The sequence below is a fragment of the Drosophila sechellia genome, chromosome X (assembly GCF_004382195.2).
Source record: "Drosophila sechellia strain sech25 chromosome X, ASM438219v1, whole genome shotgun sequence".
NCBI lineage: Eukaryota > Metazoa > Arthropoda > Insecta > Diptera > Drosophilidae > Drosophila > Drosophila sechellia.
Window position 1 is genome coordinate 101,248 of NC_045954.1, and position 23,027 is coordinate 124,274.

General features: G+C 38.6%; 2 protein-coding genes across 7 annotated transcripts; one reads left to right on the forward strand and one right to left on the reverse strand.

Annotated features, from left to right (window-relative positions):
• Positions 1-5,559: 5,559 nt before the first annotated feature.
• On the reverse strand, positions 5,560-8,985 carry LOC6620588 (scoloptoxin SSD14). Its single transcript, XM_032726347.1, has 3 exons — positions 8,876-8,985; positions 7,736-8,500; positions 5,560-7,650 (listed from the first exon to the last, which is right to left on the reverse strand). Exons 1-3 carry the CDS (start codon positions 8,878-8,880, stop codon positions 6,705-6,707), a joined length of 1,716 nt encoding a protein of 571 aa, XP_032582238.1. The 5' UTR covers positions 8,881-8,985; the 3' UTR covers positions 5,560-6,704.
• A 625-nt stretch (positions 8,986-9,610) lies between these two features.
• On the forward strand, positions 9,611-22,310 carry LOC6620586 (active breakpoint cluster region-related protein). 6 transcript variants are annotated; one of them, XM_032726340.1, is made up of 15 exons: positions 9,613-9,746; positions 11,233-11,730; positions 15,218-15,801; positions 15,920-16,553; positions 16,693-16,991; positions 17,061-17,187; positions 18,367-18,387; positions 18,931-19,029; positions 19,520-20,524; positions 20,586-20,969; positions 21,041-21,201; positions 21,356-21,495; positions 21,564-21,813; positions 21,877-22,072; positions 22,149-22,310. In XM_032726340.1, the coding sequence occupies exons 2-14, from the start codon at positions 11,395-11,397 to the stop codon at positions 22,064-22,066; spliced, it is 4,230 nt and encodes a 1,409-aa protein (XP_032582231.1). In that variant the 5' UTR covers positions 9,613-9,746; positions 11,233-11,394; the 3' UTR covers positions 22,067-22,072; positions 22,149-22,310. The 6 variants fall into 6 exon arrangements, with proteins under 6 accessions (XP_032582234.1, XP_032582231.1, XP_032582232.1 ...); XM_032726339.1 differs by having other exon boundaries at positions 9,614-9,746; positions 21,877-22,290; XM_002044753.2 differs by having other exon boundaries at positions 9,614-9,746; positions 16,696-16,991; positions 21,877-22,290.
• Positions 22,311-23,027: the final 717 nt, after the last annotated feature.

Below are 23,027 nucleotides of genomic sequence, written 5' to 3' on the forward strand. Positions count from 1 at the left end.
TTTATGATGAACTGCTTCTGGCATAGCGAAATCGACCCTCTTGTACATTCTCGTTGGATTTCTATGCCAAGGAAATAATTTAGTTGGCCGCCATCATGTATGTCGAATTTATTTGCGATCTTCCTCTTAATCGCGCTGATTTCGTTCTCGTCATAGCTGATGATGATTAGATCGTCGACATATACTGCAATGTAGCTGTGTTGTTGCTGCTGCTGCTTTGTGTACAGGCACGCCTCATTTTTGCTGCGCTTGAAACCAATGCTCTTTAAAACTTCGTCCAATGTTTCATTCCAGACACGCCCAGACTGTTTAAGTCCGTAGATCGCCTTTTGAAGCTTTAATACTTTGTTTGGGTGCTTCTCATCAATGAAGTTTTGTGGTTGCCTCATATACACTTCTTCTTGAAGTCTGCCGTTTAAATATGCGTTTGATATGTCAACCTGGTGCATGCATAGCTGTTTTTCTGCTGCTATAGCGAATAGCATTCTGATGGTTTCGTAGCGGATTACTGGAGAAAACGTTTCCGAATAGTTGACGCCTATCTTTTGCCCACAACCTTGAGCAACAAGTCTTGATTTAAACTTTTGTATATTTCCCTCTTTATCCTTTTTGACGCGAAAGACCCACTTGGATCCTATGGCCTTCTGTCCTGGAGGTAAATCACACAATGTCCATGTGTTATTTGAAATGAGAGCATCATATTCTTTCTGCATTGACGTCTTCCAGTCTTGGGCATGCTCGCCCCGTAAAGCGTCTCCAACGCACTGTGGCGTTTCAATGTTTTCAATGTAATTGAGGCTGTTGTATTGTTTTCTGGGTCTACCGAACTTACCACTGCGAATAATTTTTGGTCTGCCGGGTCCACGTCGAGGTGCGTTGCTTTCTTGCTCTTGTACGTCTGGTACGATCTCCTCCTCAGTGAGAATTTGCTTTTCATCGCTTGCGCTTGCAAACTCCTCCTCCTCTTCACCGGAGTCATAGTTGTCGTAAGAATTACTGCTCTGCTCGACCACCATGGGCATAGCCTGCCGCTGCTGCTCTGGTACTTGGATGTTTGACTCAAGGTGAATGATGTTTGTAGCGAAGTCATTATTTTGTTCCGAAATAGTGCATTTTTCAGATTCAGTGTTATCAAACTCACCCTCTACAAATTTGACATCACGAGGTGCAACAATGATACGTTTTTCCCGATCGTATAAACGGTAAGCTTTAGCTGTTGAAGAGTATCCTACAAATATATACTCTTTTCCTTTCGCCTGGAACTTGCTTTTTCTTGTCTTATCCAGTGCAAACGCGCGAGATCCGAACACTCGCAAATGTTTAACGGATGGCTTCCTATTTTGCCATATTTCGAAGGGTGTAGCGCCCATGAGTGCTTTGGAAGGGCACCTGTTACGCAAATATGAAGCTGTGGACACGACCTCGGCCCACAAAAACTCCTCTAATTTCGCATGAATCAGCATACTTTTGGCCATCTCGACGATCGTTCGATTAGCGCGTTCCGCGACGCCGTTTTGTTGTGGTGTATACGGAACCGTTAATTGCCTTTTTATGCCGCAGGTGTTCAAATACTCTGTAAACTGCCGGTTTAAATATTCTGTCCCGTTGTAACTTCGCAAAGCTTTTATTTTCTTGCCCGTTTGGCACTCGACATATGATTTGAACAATTTGAATTTATCAAACACTTCGTTCTTCGCATGCATAAAATATATAAATATTTTCCTTGAATAGTCGTCTATGAACGTGACGAAATACTTGTTGCCGCCTAAAGAACTAACATTCACTGGCCCGCACACGTCACTGTGAACTAGTTCCAGTACACTTTGCGTAGCTCTCTCGCTATTCTGTGGGAATGGCATTACGTGTATTTTTGCCATATTGCATGTGTCGCAATTAATATTCACCGACATATTTTTAACGTCCATGCCAATTACTAGCTCTTTTTCCTTGATTTCTTTTAAACATTGAAAAATTAAATGACCAAACCGATTGTGCCATGTTGCCATGCGAGAAGAATCATTCAACAAATGAACCGCACCGTTTTTAGAGCTACTTGTAAATAAATATAAATTGTCTTCTTGCATTGCTCTCATCATCACTTTACCTTGTTTGTTTTTTATCACCGCCGCCTTTTTATCAAAAGTAGTTATGTTTTCGTACTCCGCGGACTTGCTCACTGATAAAAAATTCATATGCAATGATGGAACGTAAATTACATCTCGTAATTCAATGTTTACATTTTGTGATTTAAGCATAACAGTCCCGATGCCGCTCGATTTCACGAACTTATCAGATGCTAGCATAATCGATGTTTCCTTATTAATGAAAGATGTAAACAATCCCTTGTCACACCACATATGCGACGTGGCACCACTATCAACACACTATATGTTTTTCCTTTGAGTGGTAGCACTAATATGCATCAAGCTGTTTGATTTCTCCTTGCTTTCCCCTAGTTTTTTATGCCTCTCTTTGTGCGGGCATTCTCGTGCTCGGTGACCGAATTTCTCGCAAATGTAGCATTTGCCCTTGAAACTATGTTTTTCAAGGTTATTTTCTTCGCGTTGTTTTTGCTTTGCAGTTCCATGTAATTTTGTATGTACATACACGGCTTGGACAGAACCTTCGCGATCGTCCCTCTCTTGCTTGCGCGCTCCTTCTTCCAGAAGCTTCACTTTTACCGTTTCGAACGTCGGCAGCGTGTCGCGTGTTTCGATCGCTACAACGAAATTTTCCCACGAATTTGGTAAACTGGATAACAACATGATGCTTTTTAATTCATCATTAATTTTTATGTCCATCTCAGCTAATTTGTTGACTGTTTCAGCAAATTGATTGACATATTGAACAACGTTATCCCCTTCAAGCATTCTCAGCCTTGATAGTTTTTGATATAACTGCACTTTTCTGATCGGGCCACCTCGCAAATGTACATCACACAATTTTTTCCATGCGTCTGCTGCTGTTGTGCATGCCTTTATATGCATTAACTGCGTTGCTTTTAAATTTAAAAACAAACTTGCCAGGGCCTTTTGATCGAGCATATTCCATCTTTCGGAATCTTCAGAGCCATCTTCTGGCTTTACATATTGGCCACAAACGACTTTCCATAGATCTGCTGTTATAAGCACACTACGCATTAAAATACTCCATACGTCGTAATTGTCGTCGCCTAATTTTTCTATTTGAATTGACACACTCATTTTGTCGAATTCCGCAAATTAGTTTTTATTTATTTCGAGTTTCAACCGGACGCGTGTTAGTCTATTTAATTACTTTGAATTATTCAAACCGAAAACTTAGCTTGCTGAAGGCCCATATCCAACTGTTAGTTGTTTACCGTACGATCAGGACAACCGTTATGTGCTTCTAGACCGACCGAGCAAATAAACATAAGAACGTAGTGGTATAGTTGACAGTTTAATTGAAACTGAGTAATAGGCATTTCACAATGACTTCTTAAGCTATAATTGAGCGTTGCCAGATCAAAACATATAAAGCTTATTTAAATTATAACGTAATTTCAACAGTTAGAGGCGTTAGAGTGGACGTGCCAAAAGTTTTTTTGAAAATCGATAGAAATTTACAAAACTAATAAAAATGTGAAAAAAATATCAACACATTTTTCAAAAGTGTGGACGTGGTAGTGCTTTGCGGCTTGGGGGCGTAGCAACATGGTTCAACAAACTTGCGCTACGTCTTTGTCTCCAGAATCTGTATGCTGAATCTCAACCTTTTAACTTGTATAGTTCCTGAGATATCGACGTTCATACGGACAAACGGACATGTTTAGATCGACTCGGCTATTGATCCTGATCAATAATACATATACTTTATATTCTGAGAAACGCTTTCTTTGGAATCAAGTATATCCTTTTACTCTACGAGTAACGTGTATAAATACTACTAAAAATGTGTTAAAGCTACTGAAATTTTAGTATTGCGCGTACTTAAACCATCTTACAATTGTTTCGTAGACTCAAACCATGTAGAATGAAATTAATTTTTTACTTATGAAAGTGATTTTACGTAGAGGCCTTGACAACCAAACCTTTTTATACCCGTTACTCGTTAAAAAGTATGTACCAGGTAAAAACAAGAGCTTCTGACCCTATAAGCATATATCAAATATTCTTGATCAGGATCGCTAGCCGAGTCCATCTATTCGTCCGTCTGTCTGTATGAACGCCTCGATTCTACAAACTATACCAGGTAGTTGTTGAGATTAAGGTGGCAGATTCCAGATTCATATCCACAGCGCATGTTTGTTTTCAAATATTGCTACCCTAATCTATCGCCCACAAACCCATAACTCCCACGCTTACACTTGTGAAAAATGTTTTGATTATTTTGATTTGGTTGGATTTTTTGGTATTATTATTAGTCGTGTCAATTTCTATCGGTATACCGAAAACAAATCGCCCAAAATTGTGATCGCCTGTGAAAAGTTCGAAACTACGTTCTAATGGGAGACGTAGATAATTCGACATCAGAAGTGGGATCGCCTATACCTACTTTGAACAGGGAAAATGGTTTGCTGACAATTTTGGAGTCGCAAAATCGAAATTTTTCTGAACTTTTTAAACAAGTGCAACACTCACAAAGAGAGCCAAAAGAATCGTTTGCTGTGGTATTGCCCTGGTCATTAATTATTTAAATAAAACCATAATGAGAAAGCACTACATTTATTTGTGCATTTAATGCTCAACAATAAATTATTTTATACACATTTGTTTTTTATTATTTTTAAAAATATTTCAAAAAATTTAATGTGTATTTTACAAATATTAAAAAAAATATCAGATGGTGCCTTTAGATTTCCAAAGTATTAAAAATTTATAAAATAAATAAAAATATGAAAACAGTTTGTTGCAAAAGTCATATCATGAGGCACGAAGTGCGGACACAAGCACTCAACAATCATTGGCTTATTAATTTTTCTCACGTCGCAAGCTGAATACTCTAATGACAAATATTCCAATATATAAAGTCATTTGTGAAATTTATTTTGGTATATTATGTACATAGATTCGGCTATTACTATTTCTAAGCTATATTTGAATAATAATAACGTTAAGGCAATTGATCAAAAATAATATAGATTTAAAGTCTAAGAACTTTTAAGGGGAAGGGCATATCTTGTTTACGATGCATGAGCATACGTGTGCCCACATACAGTTGTCTGCTATCACTGTATGCGCAGAAAAGAGCTGTTCGCTGTAGCGCCATCCGCTCTCTCGCTCTCGAACAAAAACTCGACAGAGCCTGGAGACACCTCTAGAGCCACGGCCAAAAAATCGTGTGCCAAAAATTCGTATGGCGTTACGCATCTTGTTATTCTAGTGTCTTTGGTTGATCCGTTGTGTTAAGAAGGAGCAGCGAATAATGAAATTCACGGAAAGCGTTCCGTTATTGAGTGGGCATCATTTGTATGTGTATCAAATGAGCATGGCGCCTGTTGTTGTTGTTGTTGGTGGAGTTTCGTGGAAACAATGGATGATGAAGAGAGCGAAAATGAAAATGTTGAAGCCACTGAAGAAAGTGAAGCACACCAATAAAGGTGATGAAAGATTTACTGCTGGCCAAAGAAAATGACAGAGTAACAAGACCAGATAAATAATGCAAGCACAAGTGCAAAACAAACTGATGTTTGTTTTGATCATGGCGTGTGGGGCATTGAATTTGTAATGAATTTGAATTTGAATTGAATTTGTAATATGTGTATCAAATGAGCATGGCGCCTGTTGTTGTTGTTGTTGGTGGAGTTTCGTGGAAACAATGGATGATGAAGAGAGCGAAAATGAAAATGTTGAAGCCACTGAAGAAAGTGAAGCACACCAATAAAGGTGATGAAAGATTTACTGCTGGCCAAAGAAAATGACAGAGTAACAAGACCAGATAAATAATGCAAGCACAAGTGCAAAACAAACTGATGTTTGTTTTGATCATGGCGTGTGGGGCATTGAATTTGTAATGTTGAATGAAGAAGAATATTTGATTTTGTTAAAAATTACATTATAGTAAGAATTATGTCAAGATATTGGTTAAGAAGGCTTGATACTGTTTTGTGAAATTAACTTGATAAGTTTGTACGAATTGAAATGGAAATATTAAATCTTTTGTTTATAAAAACACAATTGAATGGAACACGATGTCGTGTTAGAGTCAGGATGGCCGTGTCGGAGTAGTAGTAGTATTAGTAGTAGAAGATTACGCCTGAACTCGAATTATTTCATCATATTATGTTTTGCGTCTTTGCATTGTGGTTGTCCGTCGTTTTTCTGCAAGTACCGTTGGAGCGGGGCGACAACGACGCGTCGCCTGTTTAGTTGCACAACGATGCGTCGCGACGTTGCAGCCGAGTGTGGTTCGAGTGTTCGTATAGGCTGTTAAAAGACGAGCGGGACAGTATGCTTGAGTGATCGCCTGTGAATAGTTAGAAACGCGCTACGCTCTAATGGGAGACGAAGATAATTCGACATATACTTTATATAGTCGGCAACGATTCCTTCTGCCTGTTACATTCTTTTTAACGAATCTAGTATACCCTTTCACTTTACGAGTAACGGGTATAAAAACGGTGTATTATAAAAGAAAGCATCTAGAAAAGATCTTCCCCTACATTTATTTAATTCAGATGAACACCACAAAAATATTCTAACGGGCTTTCCTAAAACTTAAGATGAAATGAACATCCCATACATCTATTCTAATCTATCTGGTTCGACTACCACCGCGCTCCCCACTCTTCTACGATCGCAGACGGGGTGTGGTTCAGTGCCCAAGATTCCAATGGCCGTCTGTGCGGAATATGCCTTATCATCTTCCAGAAATCTGATGTCGTGTCCAATAGCACTTAAATAGGCGACAGTATGCCTGGGAACATTTGGTTCCATGTCAATGTGCATTGGCGCCAGTTGGTGATGCAATCGTCCTGAATTCACCGCCTTCTCAATAGGTTCGTGGAGTACAAAGTACCTTAGAATAGTCTGCGCAACAGAGGTGGTAATTTTTGACCCACCGGCACCACCCACAATCAATTTAACATTCCCATGGGTGTCTAAAACGATGCTGGGACAAGTTGAGGACATTGGCCGTTTGCCTGGTTTGATAAAGTTTGCGGGACTGGCGGGTATGCCATAGGCATTTACCTTTCCGGGCGTACTAAAGTCGTCCATTTCGTCGTTGAGTATAAAGCCTGTTTGGCGAGATCTTACTTTGGCTCCCAAATGGCTGTTTATTGTACTGGTCACTGAAATGGCATCGCCATTTGGTGCCAAAACGGATATGTGTGCTGTACCATGATCCTCCTCATTAGCAAAATTGGCTCCGTAGTACGACATGTCCTCGAAGGTCCTGTCGTCTAAAATAAGTTTACGGATCTCTGCGGCAAAGGCCGGATCGATAAGGTTTTCGTACATCTCCTGCACATCTGGTTCATAGTGGATGTCGCCCAAATTGGTACGATGCCCGTAAGCGTGCTTAAAAGTCTCGATTAAACGCTGCCAGTACTTGTCCGTATTGCTCGTATACAGCGGTTCCATTACATTCAGCATAAAGGTTAACACGGCCCCGCTCGTGGGCAGTGTCGAGGTGAGTAACTTGTAGCCACCACTGAAGTGGGAGTGGAGCGGCATTTCCCAGCGAACACTACAAAGTCATATATCAATTAAGTTGACTGGTATTCAAATTGATATTCAATATCAGCTAATTAAGGTATTCACTCCATACTCACTTGTAACTTTGCAGATCCTCTTCGGTAACAATGCCACCCATAGCCTGGATATCCTCCACCAGTTTTCTCCCTACCCTGCCGCCGCCATAAATAACTTTGGCGCCCTCATCCGCTATGATTTCCAGAGTTTCGGCCAAAGTGTGACGGTACATGACCTCGCCCTGCTTGTAGACCTCATCCGTTTTCGGATTAATAAAAATCTCGGCCATGGAGGGTTCGTTTCTGATACGCTCTTCTTCGCGCTGAAGGACTCCGGAGAGATACCTGGAGACCAGGATGCCACGGCGGCAGAGATCAATGGTGGGCTGGAAAAGCGTTTTCCAGGGCAGGCGGCCATATTTATCGTGCAGCTCGGAGTATCCATAAATTTCGGCGGGAACGGCACAGGACAATGCGCCGGTGATTTCTGTTTTGACAAACATGTCCTGCGTGGCCGCAGCTGGAGCGGTTTCTCGGGCAATTAGAACCTCACTAAATTCTGTCTCTCTTGAGTAAATGGTAGCAACAAACCCACCGCCCACGCCCAAGCTGTGGGGCAGCATTACGCCTTCGCACAACATGGTGGCTATAGCCGCATCTGCAGCAGATCCTCCGATATCCAGAATGGAGCCTCCAACCTCTGCACATCCCACGCCATTCGATGCCACGGCGCCAATGCGACGTGGTTCTTCCGCTTTGCTCCGGAGTCCAAAAACCAGACCCAAGGTCACACCCAATGCGGTCACCACCAGGATAATCCAGCATACGGCGTACTTCTTGCAGCACCTAGAATTAGATTGCGGATTGACGGTATGCATTAGTGTTCCCAAATATAGAATACTTAAGTTGGTAAGTGCGATTTATTTCGGGAGGACACTTGCCATCGTACCCGACAAATAGGTCACCAAAGGCGTCAAATAGTTCCCCATAAAACATGTTTAAGTGAACTCTGACAGCTTCCGGGCTCACCTTCCATCGGGTACTGCGATCGAAAGGCCCATTCCGTACATATATATTATAGACACCTTAAAATAATAAGATTTACGCGTTTTGGCAAAAGAATTAAGTCAAAAAAAATATGTACTTTATATTTTAATCCTCTCGCAGTATACTTAATAATAATTTACAGCTTTTTTTTTATTCATACCATTAGGAACTTACGACATTTATTGTGTGGATCCTTAAACTAGGAACTTAAATTGGAACAAGCTAAAAATTATAAGAATACCAAGAGAAGAATTAATTAAATGAAAATTGCGCGGTATAGGGCGCTTTATATATCCATCCCGTTATCTAGTTTTTATTTGGAGATAAGACAAGAGTCCATCCATCGCCTTAATGTAAGCCGTTAGAATCCATATCCAAAACTGTGAAGCGTCAGAAATAGAAAGTTTGGTGTGACTAAGAGGCCGGCAAGAACTAAAGAAGTAAAGTCAGAAGTAGCGACTTAATTGTATAGCGTATTATTTTATCTGGCAGCTGGTGATAAGCCGACTTAAGGTCGATTTGAAACGTTTTCTTGGCTAAAAATAGGGAACCGCAAGGGTAAAACCGATTTACATAAATGACCAATGATGTCTGCTGGACTTTAACCTTGTATTTAGATTGTTTAATTACATATAATTAATTTTACTTATTATATTATTTAGTTAAAAATCTGTTCGAATTCTGGCAACTTTAATTAATATTAATGCCATAAAGAGCTTATCATTAATTGGTAATCAAGCAAGAACTTTTAGGATTAGTTAAATACTAAACCTAAAATTAAGCAATGGTTATAAGGGAAAATTTTTTTCCATTTATGTTATAAATATTCCGGTGTTTTAGTATTTTTTCTAGCACACATCGATACTGGCGATAGTTGCTAGTCCACCTCTAGTATACACATGCAATCGATAAGCGATATTTTTTGTAAAATCGGCTTCGCTGGTAATCTGCGAAAATATTTCTGTTTTGTCTAATTGTTAAAGTCCAATCAATGTAAAAGTAAATTGTGAGAATGGTGAATAAAACTCGTGTTCGAAAATGAAACGTAAGTGGCGATTTGGAAAACAAGAAATTCCAAAGGAAAAGCAAAGCCGAGTTTTACGCACACCAATGCCAAAACCGCTTATGCTGTATATATGTAAATGTATTTGTGTGTTCGCTTTGAAGTAAATTAAATAAAGTTGTGTATCCAAATTTGTTCTGAGCGGAATTTAATTGTATATAAAACGGAATAGAAGACAAAAATACATCTTTGCGTGTATTAAAGCACAACTTTTTTTAAGTGGAACGTGTATAAAATAAATTTTTTGCGGCTGCAACGCCCACTGATTTTGTTTCTAAAAAGAGAAAAGACAAAAGAAGACAAGTGTAATAAGGAGTAGGTTAAATATAAACCACAAAAGAAAAACAACATTTATCAAAGGAATCACTTATTTTCTGTGCGTCTGTGCGCTATATGTTTGTGTTACGCTTTTGTTGTAGTTTTGATAAATAACAAAAACGGAGAATATCTCCTAAACTCATGTGACTGCACGCGTAAACCATTTGTATAAATATCAAGGAGAAAACTATCTAGATATAAGGAATACAAATAAAAACAAATACAAGGGAGCGAAACACGATAGGATTGTCAAGGGTTCAGAAAAGCAACAGTACTACTATTGCATCTGCAACTGGACAACAATAACAAAAAATAAGACAAAATAATAAAAAAAATAAACAAGTGCAAGTGCAAACTGATACAATTTTAAGACCACTTATTTCTAACCCAAACTAGAGAGCGTTAACTACCTTTTAATCCCATTATAATTAAAATCTTACATTTTAGATTCTCAAAACTCATCCCATTTTTGAATTGGAAATCTTAATATTTACCTATTCTGATCAAACATTATTTTAATATATATTTTTTAAAACTACTAAGAATATATTTATCTGTCTTTCCCATGTTAAATACATACGTCTTGATAAAATCAAAATATATATATCTTTTATTGTTAGTATTGTAATGATCCAAAAATATTTAAATATTATACACCATCGAACGACTTATGCCTCGGATAATTAAATTTCATAACATCAAGCAAAGACCAAAACTAGATTTCGAGTTCTTTGACTGTCAGATACCCCTTACACAGGTAGTAGGATAAATTTAGGTTGCTTATTGCTTTAATAGTAACATGTACAAAGAAACGCAGTTCAGGGTAGGATACAAACTTAAATTCTCATTGCCGCTTTAAAGGTATTACAAATAATTTGTGGTTCATGAAGTACTTTAAACATTTATATAAAAGCCCGAGAAATAATCTTATTCTAACGATGTTTCGATGCTTAAATCAATATAGTGTGCTTGACACACGGTTTTTATGACACCTTAATTATTGGTAAGTTATTCACAGTTATTCAATGGAACTCATAAAGGTACTCTTCCTGTGGTTGTATGTGTCTGCTTATTTGAGAGTATATTTAAGATTTCTACTGTGGAAATTGAAATACGGACACCTTTACTTAACTTAAACATTTTTTTGCAGGGGAAAAAGGCGACAACGCACAGCTGGTGCTTGTTGTTACATAAAAGGCAACAACGGCCTCTCCGCGTCATCATCTTGAATAATCATCATCCGCATCTTTTGAATTAATAAAGAAAACGGTTATTATAAGAGCAAGCACCTGAAGGAGGCGCTTGCACCAACATGAGTGTTTTCGATGACTTCCAGCGTCTGTGGATGCAGCGATTTCCGCAAAGCTCTCTATCCGATGCATGGGAACAGGATGTTCGGGCTAGTCTCGAGCGGCACAAGGTGCGCATTATTGAGCTGAGCAAGGAGCTTGAGCAGGAGACGCTCTATGTGGAGTATCTAGAGCGACTGCTGTCCGACGTGGAACGGTATCGCGATTCTGGCGGGGATCCAAAGGCACTCTTTGAGGCTGCTAGCGGTAGTTGCAATAACAGCAATAACAGCAATTGTAGCAGCAGCAGCAATGGAGCTCCACAAGAAGAAAGCAACACTAATTTTGACAAAGATTTTGTGAGTATATATATATATATTAATTAAAACTTATTTAGAAACAAAATAAATTATTTAGATACCTATTAAACAAAATAAATTATTTAAGTACTTATTAAATGAAATAAAATACTTTTTAACGAAGCAAGAAGCTAGTGTCCACCAATTCAACAAGTAAATGTTCTGATATCCATTTTTGCCACCAAGCATAATTATTCCTTTGTAAGTTAATGTTGAATATTTGGACAAAAAAGTGTGTAAAGCGTGCTAAATGTATTGTCAGCGACATACACAAGTCTAGCTTCAGGGGTTTATAAGCTATTGGGAAATTAAGATATTTAAAGTTGGATTGGTGTGCAATCTTTTAGTTCTGTAATAAATTCCGATTGGAAGGAATTCCGACTTCTAATCGAGGAACTCGACTATAGCTCTCTCTTTTTTGCTTATTTTTTATTTTATCATATGTTGTTTTAATTTCTTACAATAATTGTTACAATAACACTCACAAGCAAAAAGCAGCCACTCGCTAAATTTGTAAAAATCATTTAATCTTTTTTTATTTAAAAAAATGTAATTTCACCTTTTCACTCCCACTCGTTCACTAACGGGTATCTGATAGTCGTGGAACTCGACTATAGCATTCTAACTTGTTTGTGTATATATACTAGTTACCCTTGCACAAACTACTGGTTCGTTTCGTTTCTACGTAGATATTTTCTTACTTACGCGTTGAGTTTTGGATGTGGGTATTTTTATACCCGTTACTCGTGAAGTAAAAGCTGTGGAGTAATAGGTCAGAGGAAGCGTTTCCGACCATATAAAGTATATATATTTTTGATCAGGATCAATAGCCGAGTCGATCTGGCCCTGTCCGTCTGTCCGTATGAACGTCTCGATCTCAGGAACTGTAAAAGCTAGAACGTTGAGATTAGGCATACAGATTCGAAAAACATAGACGCAGCGAAAGCGTTTTATATTTTTTCATATTTTTATTAGTCTTGTAAATTTCTATCGACTAACGCCCTAAAACCGCCCAAAACCCACTCCCACTTTTTTTGAAAAATGTTTCGATATTTTTTCATTATTTTTTTAGTATTGTAAATTTCTATCGATTTGCTAAAAATCTTTTTTGCCACTCTTATTCTAACGCTCGAAACATGCCAAAACTGACACGCCCAGACTTTTGAACAATTTTTTAATTTTTTCCCATTTTATTCACCAATATTTATCGATATCCCAGAAAAATTATGAAATTTCTCGTTCGCATTCCCACTAACGGGTATCTGTTAGTAGGGGAACTCGACTATAGCATTCTCTCTTGTTTTTCCTAATAACGTGACTGTCATTAATTAATTAATTTTAAAACGACTCAAACTTTAGCTGAGTTCAAGTCAGAACACTTTTAAACATTTTATTGAGGTACAGTATTTGATTTATTTAGTTAGAAAAATTGCGATTACGTGTGCGTTGTCCATGGGCTCTACCACTTTTAGCACTCGGTTTGATATCTCAAATGGAGGCCCTTATCTACCCACACCAGCATTTTTTTATACAGAGGGCGGGATTGTCGGGCGTGTGTGAGTTTTATTTTCTTTAGGTTTCTAGCGTTGCTGCTGGCGTCGCTTCATTTATTGTCGTCAGTATAGTTTTTGGTGAATAACAGTGACGGGATGGACGAACGGACGTATACGGATACGCGTCATTCATACATTCATAATATACATAAAATTTAAAAATATCTGTAAATATAGTTAAAGAAAAAGTTCCATTTATATTTGTGTTACGGACAACCGCCTGTTTAATAGCCTAAATTAAAAAACACAAGGGCTACAATAACAAGGCATTACGTAAACTATTAAAATTTTTTGTACGTTCAAGAGCTCGGTACTTCGTTTTTCATTACCGCGCAAGTGTGTGTTAACGTGTTTTCGGTTGAATCAAATCCTACCTCCCAGTCATAGACACTTCGTCTTTGTTAACCTCTAATTTTCCTTCCAACCCAATCAATTTTTAAACCATATCAAAGGAAAAATAGCTCAACAAAGTGGCGCTGAATTTAAAGCATGGCTTCCTTTAAGGAGAAGTTTAAATTATGGTCCAGAGGGGTGCGTAAGAGTAATTGGTTAAGAACGAAATCTCTACTGCAATAATATACATATATTCAACATAGCGAAATTAAAAATGGAAAATGCTACATAAGCTACAACAATTTTAGCTGTATTATGACAAGTCGAAATCAATAAAATACTTATCGCAAAATTCTTTATAACTACGCGCATACACGTAGAATCCGTGCATATATATGTGGGTCTCTTTTATCTATAAGTGTATATACTATCTTGTAACCAAAGAATTAAGAAATACCACCAAAAAAAAGAGCTTCCAATTTTCTCTACAGCTCTAGCGCTGTCGACCTTTTGGGCTTTAAATTGCACGCTTTCTTCATTTCTCTGCTCTCATTTAACCAACCACCCACTTAGATATCCATCCGGTAACCATACAATTTTAAGTTAGACATTTTTCAATTCTTGGTAGTAAGCGCCTTGTATGGCTGCTGCTTTCTCAGTTATTTACTTTTTTTTGTTTGGTTATCGGTTTGTTTCTGCTGCTCACCCGTGTAATTTTTAAACCCAAATAATGAGGAAAAAACTATGTGGCAGATTCAACGCACGCAACGGTGTTTGAGATTCAGCCAAGTTTGTTGGCGTTTGCACATTTAATGTAAAGAAAAGCTCGAATAGCAATCAAATTAAATGAAATTAAATGCTCTGTGCTCTCGGAGTCTAAATAAAAAATAACACAAAAATTATACAGACGAAGAGAGAACTCTATAGTCAGTTTTCTTGACTACCAAACAACCTTCACTCAGTCAATACGCGTGGTAAGAATTTAAAAATTTAAAGACATTTGAAAAAAAAAAATTCAATTAAAAAAGCAGCACATTTTTAAACTTGTAGGCGTGATAGCATGTTGCAGTGTGTGGGTGCTAGAGTGATCCTGATTCATATTTTATTTACTTCTTGGGGTCCGAAATACGAAATACCAAATTTTAGTATTAATTCTTACTCTACAAGTAACCGGTAAAATAATGTAGTTCCAAAGAGGAGTTTGTACTCTTGTGGGAATTAAATATTTATTTACCACCATATAATATCCGGACAGAGGAAACTGACCAAAATTGTCTCCAATCCTAATTATTATTAGAGGAAATAAGTATATCTTAGGCTATTGTCAATTTTCGCAGAGTCGAAAATTCCACACGTAATGTTTTTATGTATGTATTCGAATTTTCATACAGGCTACTCCTCCTTTTGTATAATATTGAACGTTTTTTAAAAATAAAGAGCCCTTTCCCCCTCATTAAATTATTTTGAAAATAGCAAACCACCGCCTACCTTATTTCTTAAGTCATTCTGTATCTATCTTTCTTAAGATGCAAATTCAATGAAATTCACTTCTCTAATCAAGTTAATTAATATCTTCTATTCACTTCCTTCCTTATTCACAGAAATCTAGTTTAAATCTGCGCGAGTCTTCTTCTTTAACTGGCGCCAAGGACAAGGATCGCCTGTCGCTCAAGCCAGACAACAAATACACAACACACACAAATGCCGTTATAGGTGGGAGTTGTAGCGGATCGGAAAAGGTGAGCGGACCGCTTCACTCCACTCAGATCACGGCGGACGGCAAACGAACAGGGGAGCTGTATTTAAAGCGGGAAGAAGACAGAGACAAGGATAGTAATAGTGAGGACACCGATGGGGCCCTGCAGCAGTGCATCACGGAATTGGCGGCGTCTATAAAAGCCCAGCCGGATAACGTGGCAGGAGGGCGTCTAGGAAACGATGTAGATATCGATAAACCGTTGCGCAAGTCGACGTCGCAATACGTTACAGTCATTCAGGTCAAAGAGGCCAAAGACAAAGAAAGCGATGATGGAACTACCTCGTCATCGGGGATCAGTGAACCGCAGCAGCAACCCACTCCACCATCCACATTTTCTCGATATTCGGAAGCCACCGCTCCCCCGCTTTCGCCATCGCTCACATCGTACGCTGCCCACGTAGATGCCAAGAAGAAAATGCCACCCAGGTGAGAAAAAGTAGAAAATTAAGCATATCACGCAAGGACAAGTATTAAGTAAAGTTATAGTTCCTATTATACTAGGAATACTGCATTCTCCTTATGCCTCTTATTCTTTTTTTCCCAGACCTCCGCCAAAGAACATTCGGCGAGTTGAGCCCCCTACCATTCCCAGCCAGCAGCTATCGTCTTCGCCAAAAAGGGAGACATATTTGATCAACACGATAGCGAGCAGTTCAAGCGGCAGTCTCTCCATTGACAGTTTGGGCAATTCGTTGGAGCGGAACATCAAGCCGTCTGATATACTGCGTCAGAAATCATCTGATAATTTGGATTCCAAGCACTCGGCAAATCGGAAAACCACACCGGAGCTTAGTAAATTTGTGAACGTAAACAATCCTGAATTAATGGAGGAGCTCGGTCGTAAGATGGTAAGCAAGGCAGACAGCCTGGAACAAACGAGGAGGAATGACTCCTCGCCTTCTGGAGGTGGTAGCCTAGGACGCACTTCCTCCACGCCCGGGCGATCATTGACTCCTGGACGAACCGGAGTCGGTGCCTCGCCAACTGGTAGTCTAAGTAAAACCGGAAAAATGGCAATGGCGGACAGCAGCTCACTGCTCAGCACTAGCAGTCTGGAAAGGAGATCGCGCCTGCAGGCTATCGATGCGGACAATGGAACGGAATCGCGGGAAACGGGTGCCAACCAGCGTAGTGTAGGATCCAAGGAGTCGCTGACATCACAAGGCATACCGGAGGTGGTAAGCTGAGACTTTCTTTAATAGGTTTGAGGAAATATCGTTTCTTAATTGGGTCACACCCCCACAAATTTACACGTTGTACGGAATATGAGTTCTCTGTTTATAAGTAATCTAACGATTGCCGGTTTTTTATTACAAGCAGATCAAGAGCTACGAAAGCGTGTCTTCGCTAAGTTCGGAAAGTGCAAAGGCGGTGGCTTCCCAGCAGTCAGCGGCAGCCGGCGGAGCTTTAGCGGAGTGTGAACCGTACTATGATAGCGTACCCCTCGACAATGGCGATGGAGAATACGTTTTCATTAAGCCCGGTCGCACCGGATCCTCATCCAGTCGCGATGATTTGTCGACGCCTGGCAGCAGCATTTTGCCTTTGGCTAATGTAGCGGATCCCGAATCTCCAGGCAGGACCTCTAACTACGTCAACATCGATTTCTTCCTACAGTGAGCTTAAGTTTCAGATAAAATCAAATCAAATTATTGATACTTATATTTTGTATAATAATTTTAAAGGCAAAGTAATGAGACGCGCTCCAGTTCGCTAGACAGTGACGGGGAGTACGAGGGTCCGCCCATATTACGCACCATTTCGCACGACAATCAAACCACAACACAAACTACTCCGGGAGCAATTCGCAAGGTTCGTTGTCAGTTCATTGAAGACCGCCCCTGCCCCAGTCCTCTGTGTCCGTTATCCGGCTACTTAGTGCCCAAGCAAACCTTTTTATTTCTGTCATTTTGCGTTTTTAATCATCTCCCAATCGTAGTCAACATATATTAGCAAAGTGTCTAAAAGCTAACAAGTAGGCTAATGCATTACCAGCCCAAATGACTTAGACGACTTTGCTTTCAAAATGCATGTGCTAATTTACAGTGCCCTGAAATCCAGCGCTTCAGAACAAAAAATTCATATTTTTATACCCGTTACTCGTACAGTAAAATAAAGTTTATATATTCGTGATCAGGATCAATAGCCGAGTCGATCTGTCAATGACCGTCTGTCCGTCTGAACGTCGAGATCTCAGGAACTATAAAAGCTAAAAGGTTGAGAATTAGCATACAGATTCTAGAGACAATGACGCAGCGCAAGTTTGTTGATCCATGTTGCCACACCCACTCTAACGCCCACAAACCGAACAAAACTGCCACGCCCACACATTTAATAAATGTCTTGATCTTTTTTCAAATTTGTATTAGTCTTGTAAACGTCCATCAATTTGCAAAAAAAATGATTGCAACGACCTAAAACCGCCCACAGCTTCCGCGCCCACATTTTTTAAAAACTTTTCGATGTTGTTCAATAGCTTTATTATTATTAGTCTTGTTAATTTTTATCGATTTCCCAAAAAAATGTTTGCCACGCCCATTCTAAAGCCCTAAAACTGCCACGCCCACACTTTTGAAAAATTGTTGCATATTTTTTATAATGTTATTAGTCGCTTAAATTTCTATCGACTTGCCAAAAAACTTTTTTCCACTCAAACGCCCCTAAGCCGCCAAAACAGTCGAGCCCCACTTTTCAACAAATTTAAAACGTTTTCTCATTTTATTCCCCAATATCTATCGATATCCCAGAAATATGATGAAACTTCGTGTTCGCACTAACACTAGCTAAGTAACAGGTATCTGATAATCGGGAAACTCGACTATAGCATTCTCTATTGTTTATAATAATATTATTTTTGTTTCGCTTAATTAAGATTTCATTTCAATTAAAAATCCTTAATGAAATTCATAACCATCAACACTCTAAGAGTTAACTTTATAACTAACACTGAACTAACGAAGATTATTCGTTTCTGTTTTCTTTTCCCAACAGAACTTAGTTTCGGCGATACTTGTAAGTACCGGATACGGATAATCAGTCAAAGGTTCTTACTTCGACTTTGTAGCTTTAATTTACCAACAGTAGATGCTTATTAATGTAGTATGGCTACTATAGATCTTTTCATACATTTGGATATATCTGTACATTGTTTTTTCTTGTTTTTAATTTATATAGTTTGCATGTTTCTCAGTTAAGTTTTACCATAGTTTGTGCTTAAGCTTTCGCCCACAATTAAACCAACAAACACTAATGATCGATTTTCCTACATCGCTTCTGACTGGTTACTCCTATCTATTGTTCATTAATCACAGTATACCTTTCTCTGTCTCATTCATGCAAATTTGGGTTTGTAGCCAGTGTGTATGTAGTCTTGCAAAAATGTTATATTTTTTTTACAACTAACTGTATCGGCTCGACGACACCATGTATAATATATAGTTGTGAAAAGGCATCTGTAGCGGGTTTAGGAAAGTTTTGACCTCATCTAACACGTTTTATTTGTTTTTATACCACTTACAACTACACATCTCATCCAAGTGATTCGCTTTTTCACAGGTTTGTGGAAATGCGCGCGGTGCTAAAATACGATCCATACTTAGCTCAATTATTCAAAGTGAGACTATCTACGTTGAATGCCTCAATAAAATGATGCAGGTAAGTAATTCGGATCTTATAAACTTCGTTTTGTGGGAAGGTATAGAAATCGGTTTTCTCAGGATATTAAAATTAAATATAAAAATAACGATAAATTATATCCTGTTTAAATTTCAGTTTTAAACTAAAAACTAGTTAAAGCAGGAATGAAGAAAGTTATTATTAATACATTTTCGTACTGCTCATATGACAGCTTTATGAATTAGTCGTCTGATTTGCATCAATATAAAATAAAAAACAAATTTTTTTTCGATTCATCCTATGGCAGTTGTATGATATGGGTCCGTTTCGGCCCGTTCCGGCACGCTCCGACCTATATACCTCCTGTTGATATTGATTAAAAAAATTTATTTTATGCGTCACAAGCTTCTGACTGAAATTAATACTCTAAAAGGGTATTAAAAAGTGGGGGTCGTGACGGAGTTACAACGTGATTTAATGATAAGGTAAAATTGCTTATATGGCTAATTCTTATTCTTACCAAATGCAGTACAAGAAGGCCATCCACGCAACCCTAACTACTTCGCAGCCTGTGATCAGGGAGGAGGAGGAGAACACAATTTTCTTCAAAATTGATGAGCTTTTTGATCTGCATACCGCTTTCTTATCTGATTTAAAGACTATTGTGTCTCACGAGGGTGGTGATGTGCTGATCGGTGAGCCGTTTCGTCGACTGGCAGAGATGTTTGACTTATACAGTGCCTTTTTGCACAACTACAAAAATGCTATTGAGACGGTGAAAAAGTGCAGTGCCAATAACCCCCAGTTCAAAAAGATCGTCTCCACTATTGTGCTTAATCTGCAGACGGAACAATCGCTAACTCTCGAGGATCTATTGCACAAACCAGTTGCGAGGGTGCAAATTAACGCGTTGGTCTTCAACGACTTGCTGCGCGAAACCCCAAATGCGCATCCGGATCACCAGCCATTAAGGCAGGCGCAAAAGATTATTCAGATGTTCCTAAATCAGTTCAATGTGGTCAATCAGCGGCTGCCCATTGAATCAAATCGAAATTTAAGACGCATGGTGCGTAATTCGTTTATTGTGGAACTTGTCGATGGGCATCGTAAGCTGCGTCATCTCTTTCTTTTTAATGATGTCATCGCATGTGCCAAATACAAGGCATTAGGCCGTGATCGAATCGACTATGAGCTCAAGTGGTTCATTCCGCTAAAGGACGTATCCATTTACGAGGAAGCAGATCCGGCGGTGGAGCTTAAGGAATCTAGTCCAGCGAACATTTCGCAAGTAAAACGCAATTTGCGTTCTGTTCGAGATCAATTGGCCATGGAGGTGGCTAACAGTGGAAGTGGAGCCTTTCGTTCCGGTGATAAGTATCGCCGTAAGCTGGCGGATCTGGAATCACAGCTGGTGCTGGCAACGCCCAATTTAGTGTTGCGCCTGGGGAACAAGGCAAATAATAAAACCATAACCTTCTTTCTTAGCTCGGATTTTGAGAGGACCCAGTGGATGGACTCAATCTTATCCCTTAAGGTTAGTTTCTGTGACCTACATCGGCTTAATAAGGCGATAAATCACGTACATATTTATGTAGCAAAAATGCAACCTGCCTGGAGCAAATACTATTAATTCCTTGGAGGTTACCGCTTTCATTGTGGCCATGCAGAAGGGCATGAAAACCGAAATGGGTTCATATCTTATGCGTAACACTAACGACGAGAGCCTGCTGGTTGGAGACCTGTACATGGGAGTCCAGGGATTGGAAGGACTGGAGCAAGCGAACGACCTGTACATATGCGTCGAGGTGGACTCCTATGGCCACTATTTTCGCAAGGCCACCACCAAGAAGATATGTCGCAGTCAAATGCCGCTCTGGAACGAAAGTTTTATGCTGGAACTAGAGGGCAGCCAGAATGTGCGCATTCTTCTATATGAGGCTAAAGAGCGACCGGTTCTTAAAGCCAAGCACATACTTAAGGTGGGAGTTAATAGTTGATCTTTGTTATTAAATTTTACATTAATAATTCATAATTCCGCTTGATTCCATAGTTGAGTTTAAGTTGGTTGACAGAAACAACGCAGCCGAAGTCAATTAAACTTACTGAGACCTTAGAGCTCGGCTGTAGCTTCCGTTTTATACCAGGCGAGCTCTTCCGCGGCAACACAAAGCCAGGAGCCCTTTTCGGTGCCAAAATGAGTCAAGTATTAAAGTAAATAATAGTTCCATATATAAAATAACAGCACCACCTTTCGTGAAATGAAAATAGTGAAGATCTTGATATCAAGATATAACTCAATATATTAATAAACTTTCTGTGCAAATATTATTAAAAAAGGAATAATTATATATTTCTGTTTATTCAGACGTGAAAAACGCGACATTCCGTTCATCATAGGCGCCTGCATTCGGGAGGTAGAGCGGCGTGGTATGCTGGAGGTTGGCTGCTACCGCGTCAGCGGTTCCGCTTCAGATTTGGCGAAGCTGAAGAAGGCCTTTGAGTCTGGTGAATATATGGCTTTGATGGGTAACCATGTCTTATTACTAATTTGCACTTAATTTTATTTTCTTCAGATGCCTATGAGGCGGAGCAGTTGCTACGAGAGGTGGACATCCATTCGGTCACTGGCATTCTGAAAACTTTTTTAAGGGAGCTCCCCGAGGCTCTTTTCACGGATCAACTTTATCCACGATTTTTCGACACATTCAGCGCCTTTAGCAACAACAACGAATCCACACGAATCAACGAACTTCTCAAAGTTTTTGAGGAGTTGCCACAGGCCAACAAAGCCTCCATTACTTCGATATTAGATCATTTAATAAGGTTTGTTTTTTATAGCAACATGGACGTTTAAAATACACTTATTTTGGTCACTACTTATTGTAGAGTCCACGAAAAGGAGACAGATAACAAGATGTCGTTGCACAATCTGGCCATGGTGTTTGGACCAACCTTGCTGAGGCCGGGCCAAACGCAGGTGAAGCAGAAGGATCCACTGGCAGCCAGCACAGTCGACGTTATGGCTCAGGCAGGAATCCTATACTGCTTTCTTCAGGCACGGATCAAGAAGGATTAGGATTTCGTGAGCAGTTTACACAGATACATATGGAAATATATATATATATGTACAAAAATTATATTTTTTTTACAAACAATAGTAATAATACGAACGAAGTTGATGGATAGCCTACTCATACGCCACGTCTCGATCTTAATGACAACCCCTTATATTATATATAAAACCGCCCAACTACCTTGAAATTACGGAAAAGGCCATTAAATTCCGAAAACACCATAAAATCCTGCTGCTGCCTACTGTATATACCAGAATTCGTAAATGCAATTATAAACCGAATATGATGATATGACGAGGAAAAGGGAAACACCAGGATCTATGTAAGGGTCCAGGGATGTCACATATCAGCTCATTGTCGGGTCATCCATGCACATCGCACATCTGGAATTAGCAAGTGTTTAACACTTGTACATCGCTGCTTCTCCGCTTACTGAAAATTACTCCCATATATACACGTACTTCACTAGATATGTACATTTGGATGCGACTTCTGCTTACCGCAACAATTGCAAAAAAAAGGGCAGAAAAATGGCAAATATTTTAAATAATTCAATAATTAACGTATATATCTACAAACATAGGTATATATTTAACTATATATTTATAATATATATAAATTATTACTTATTAAGTTATAATTATTATAATAATCAAAAATGCATAAATATATTTACAAGTAATAATAATATTAATATTATATTATATATGTATATATATATATATATATACATATTTATATATATATACATATACATATTTATATATATATACATATACATATTTATATATATATACATATACATATTTATATATATATACATATACATATTTATATATATATATATATATCTACAATATATATAATTATATATATGCATTATTGCTTATATATATAATATACATATAAATGCTTATATAATTATTAATTATATTATATTATATTAATAATTAATATAATATA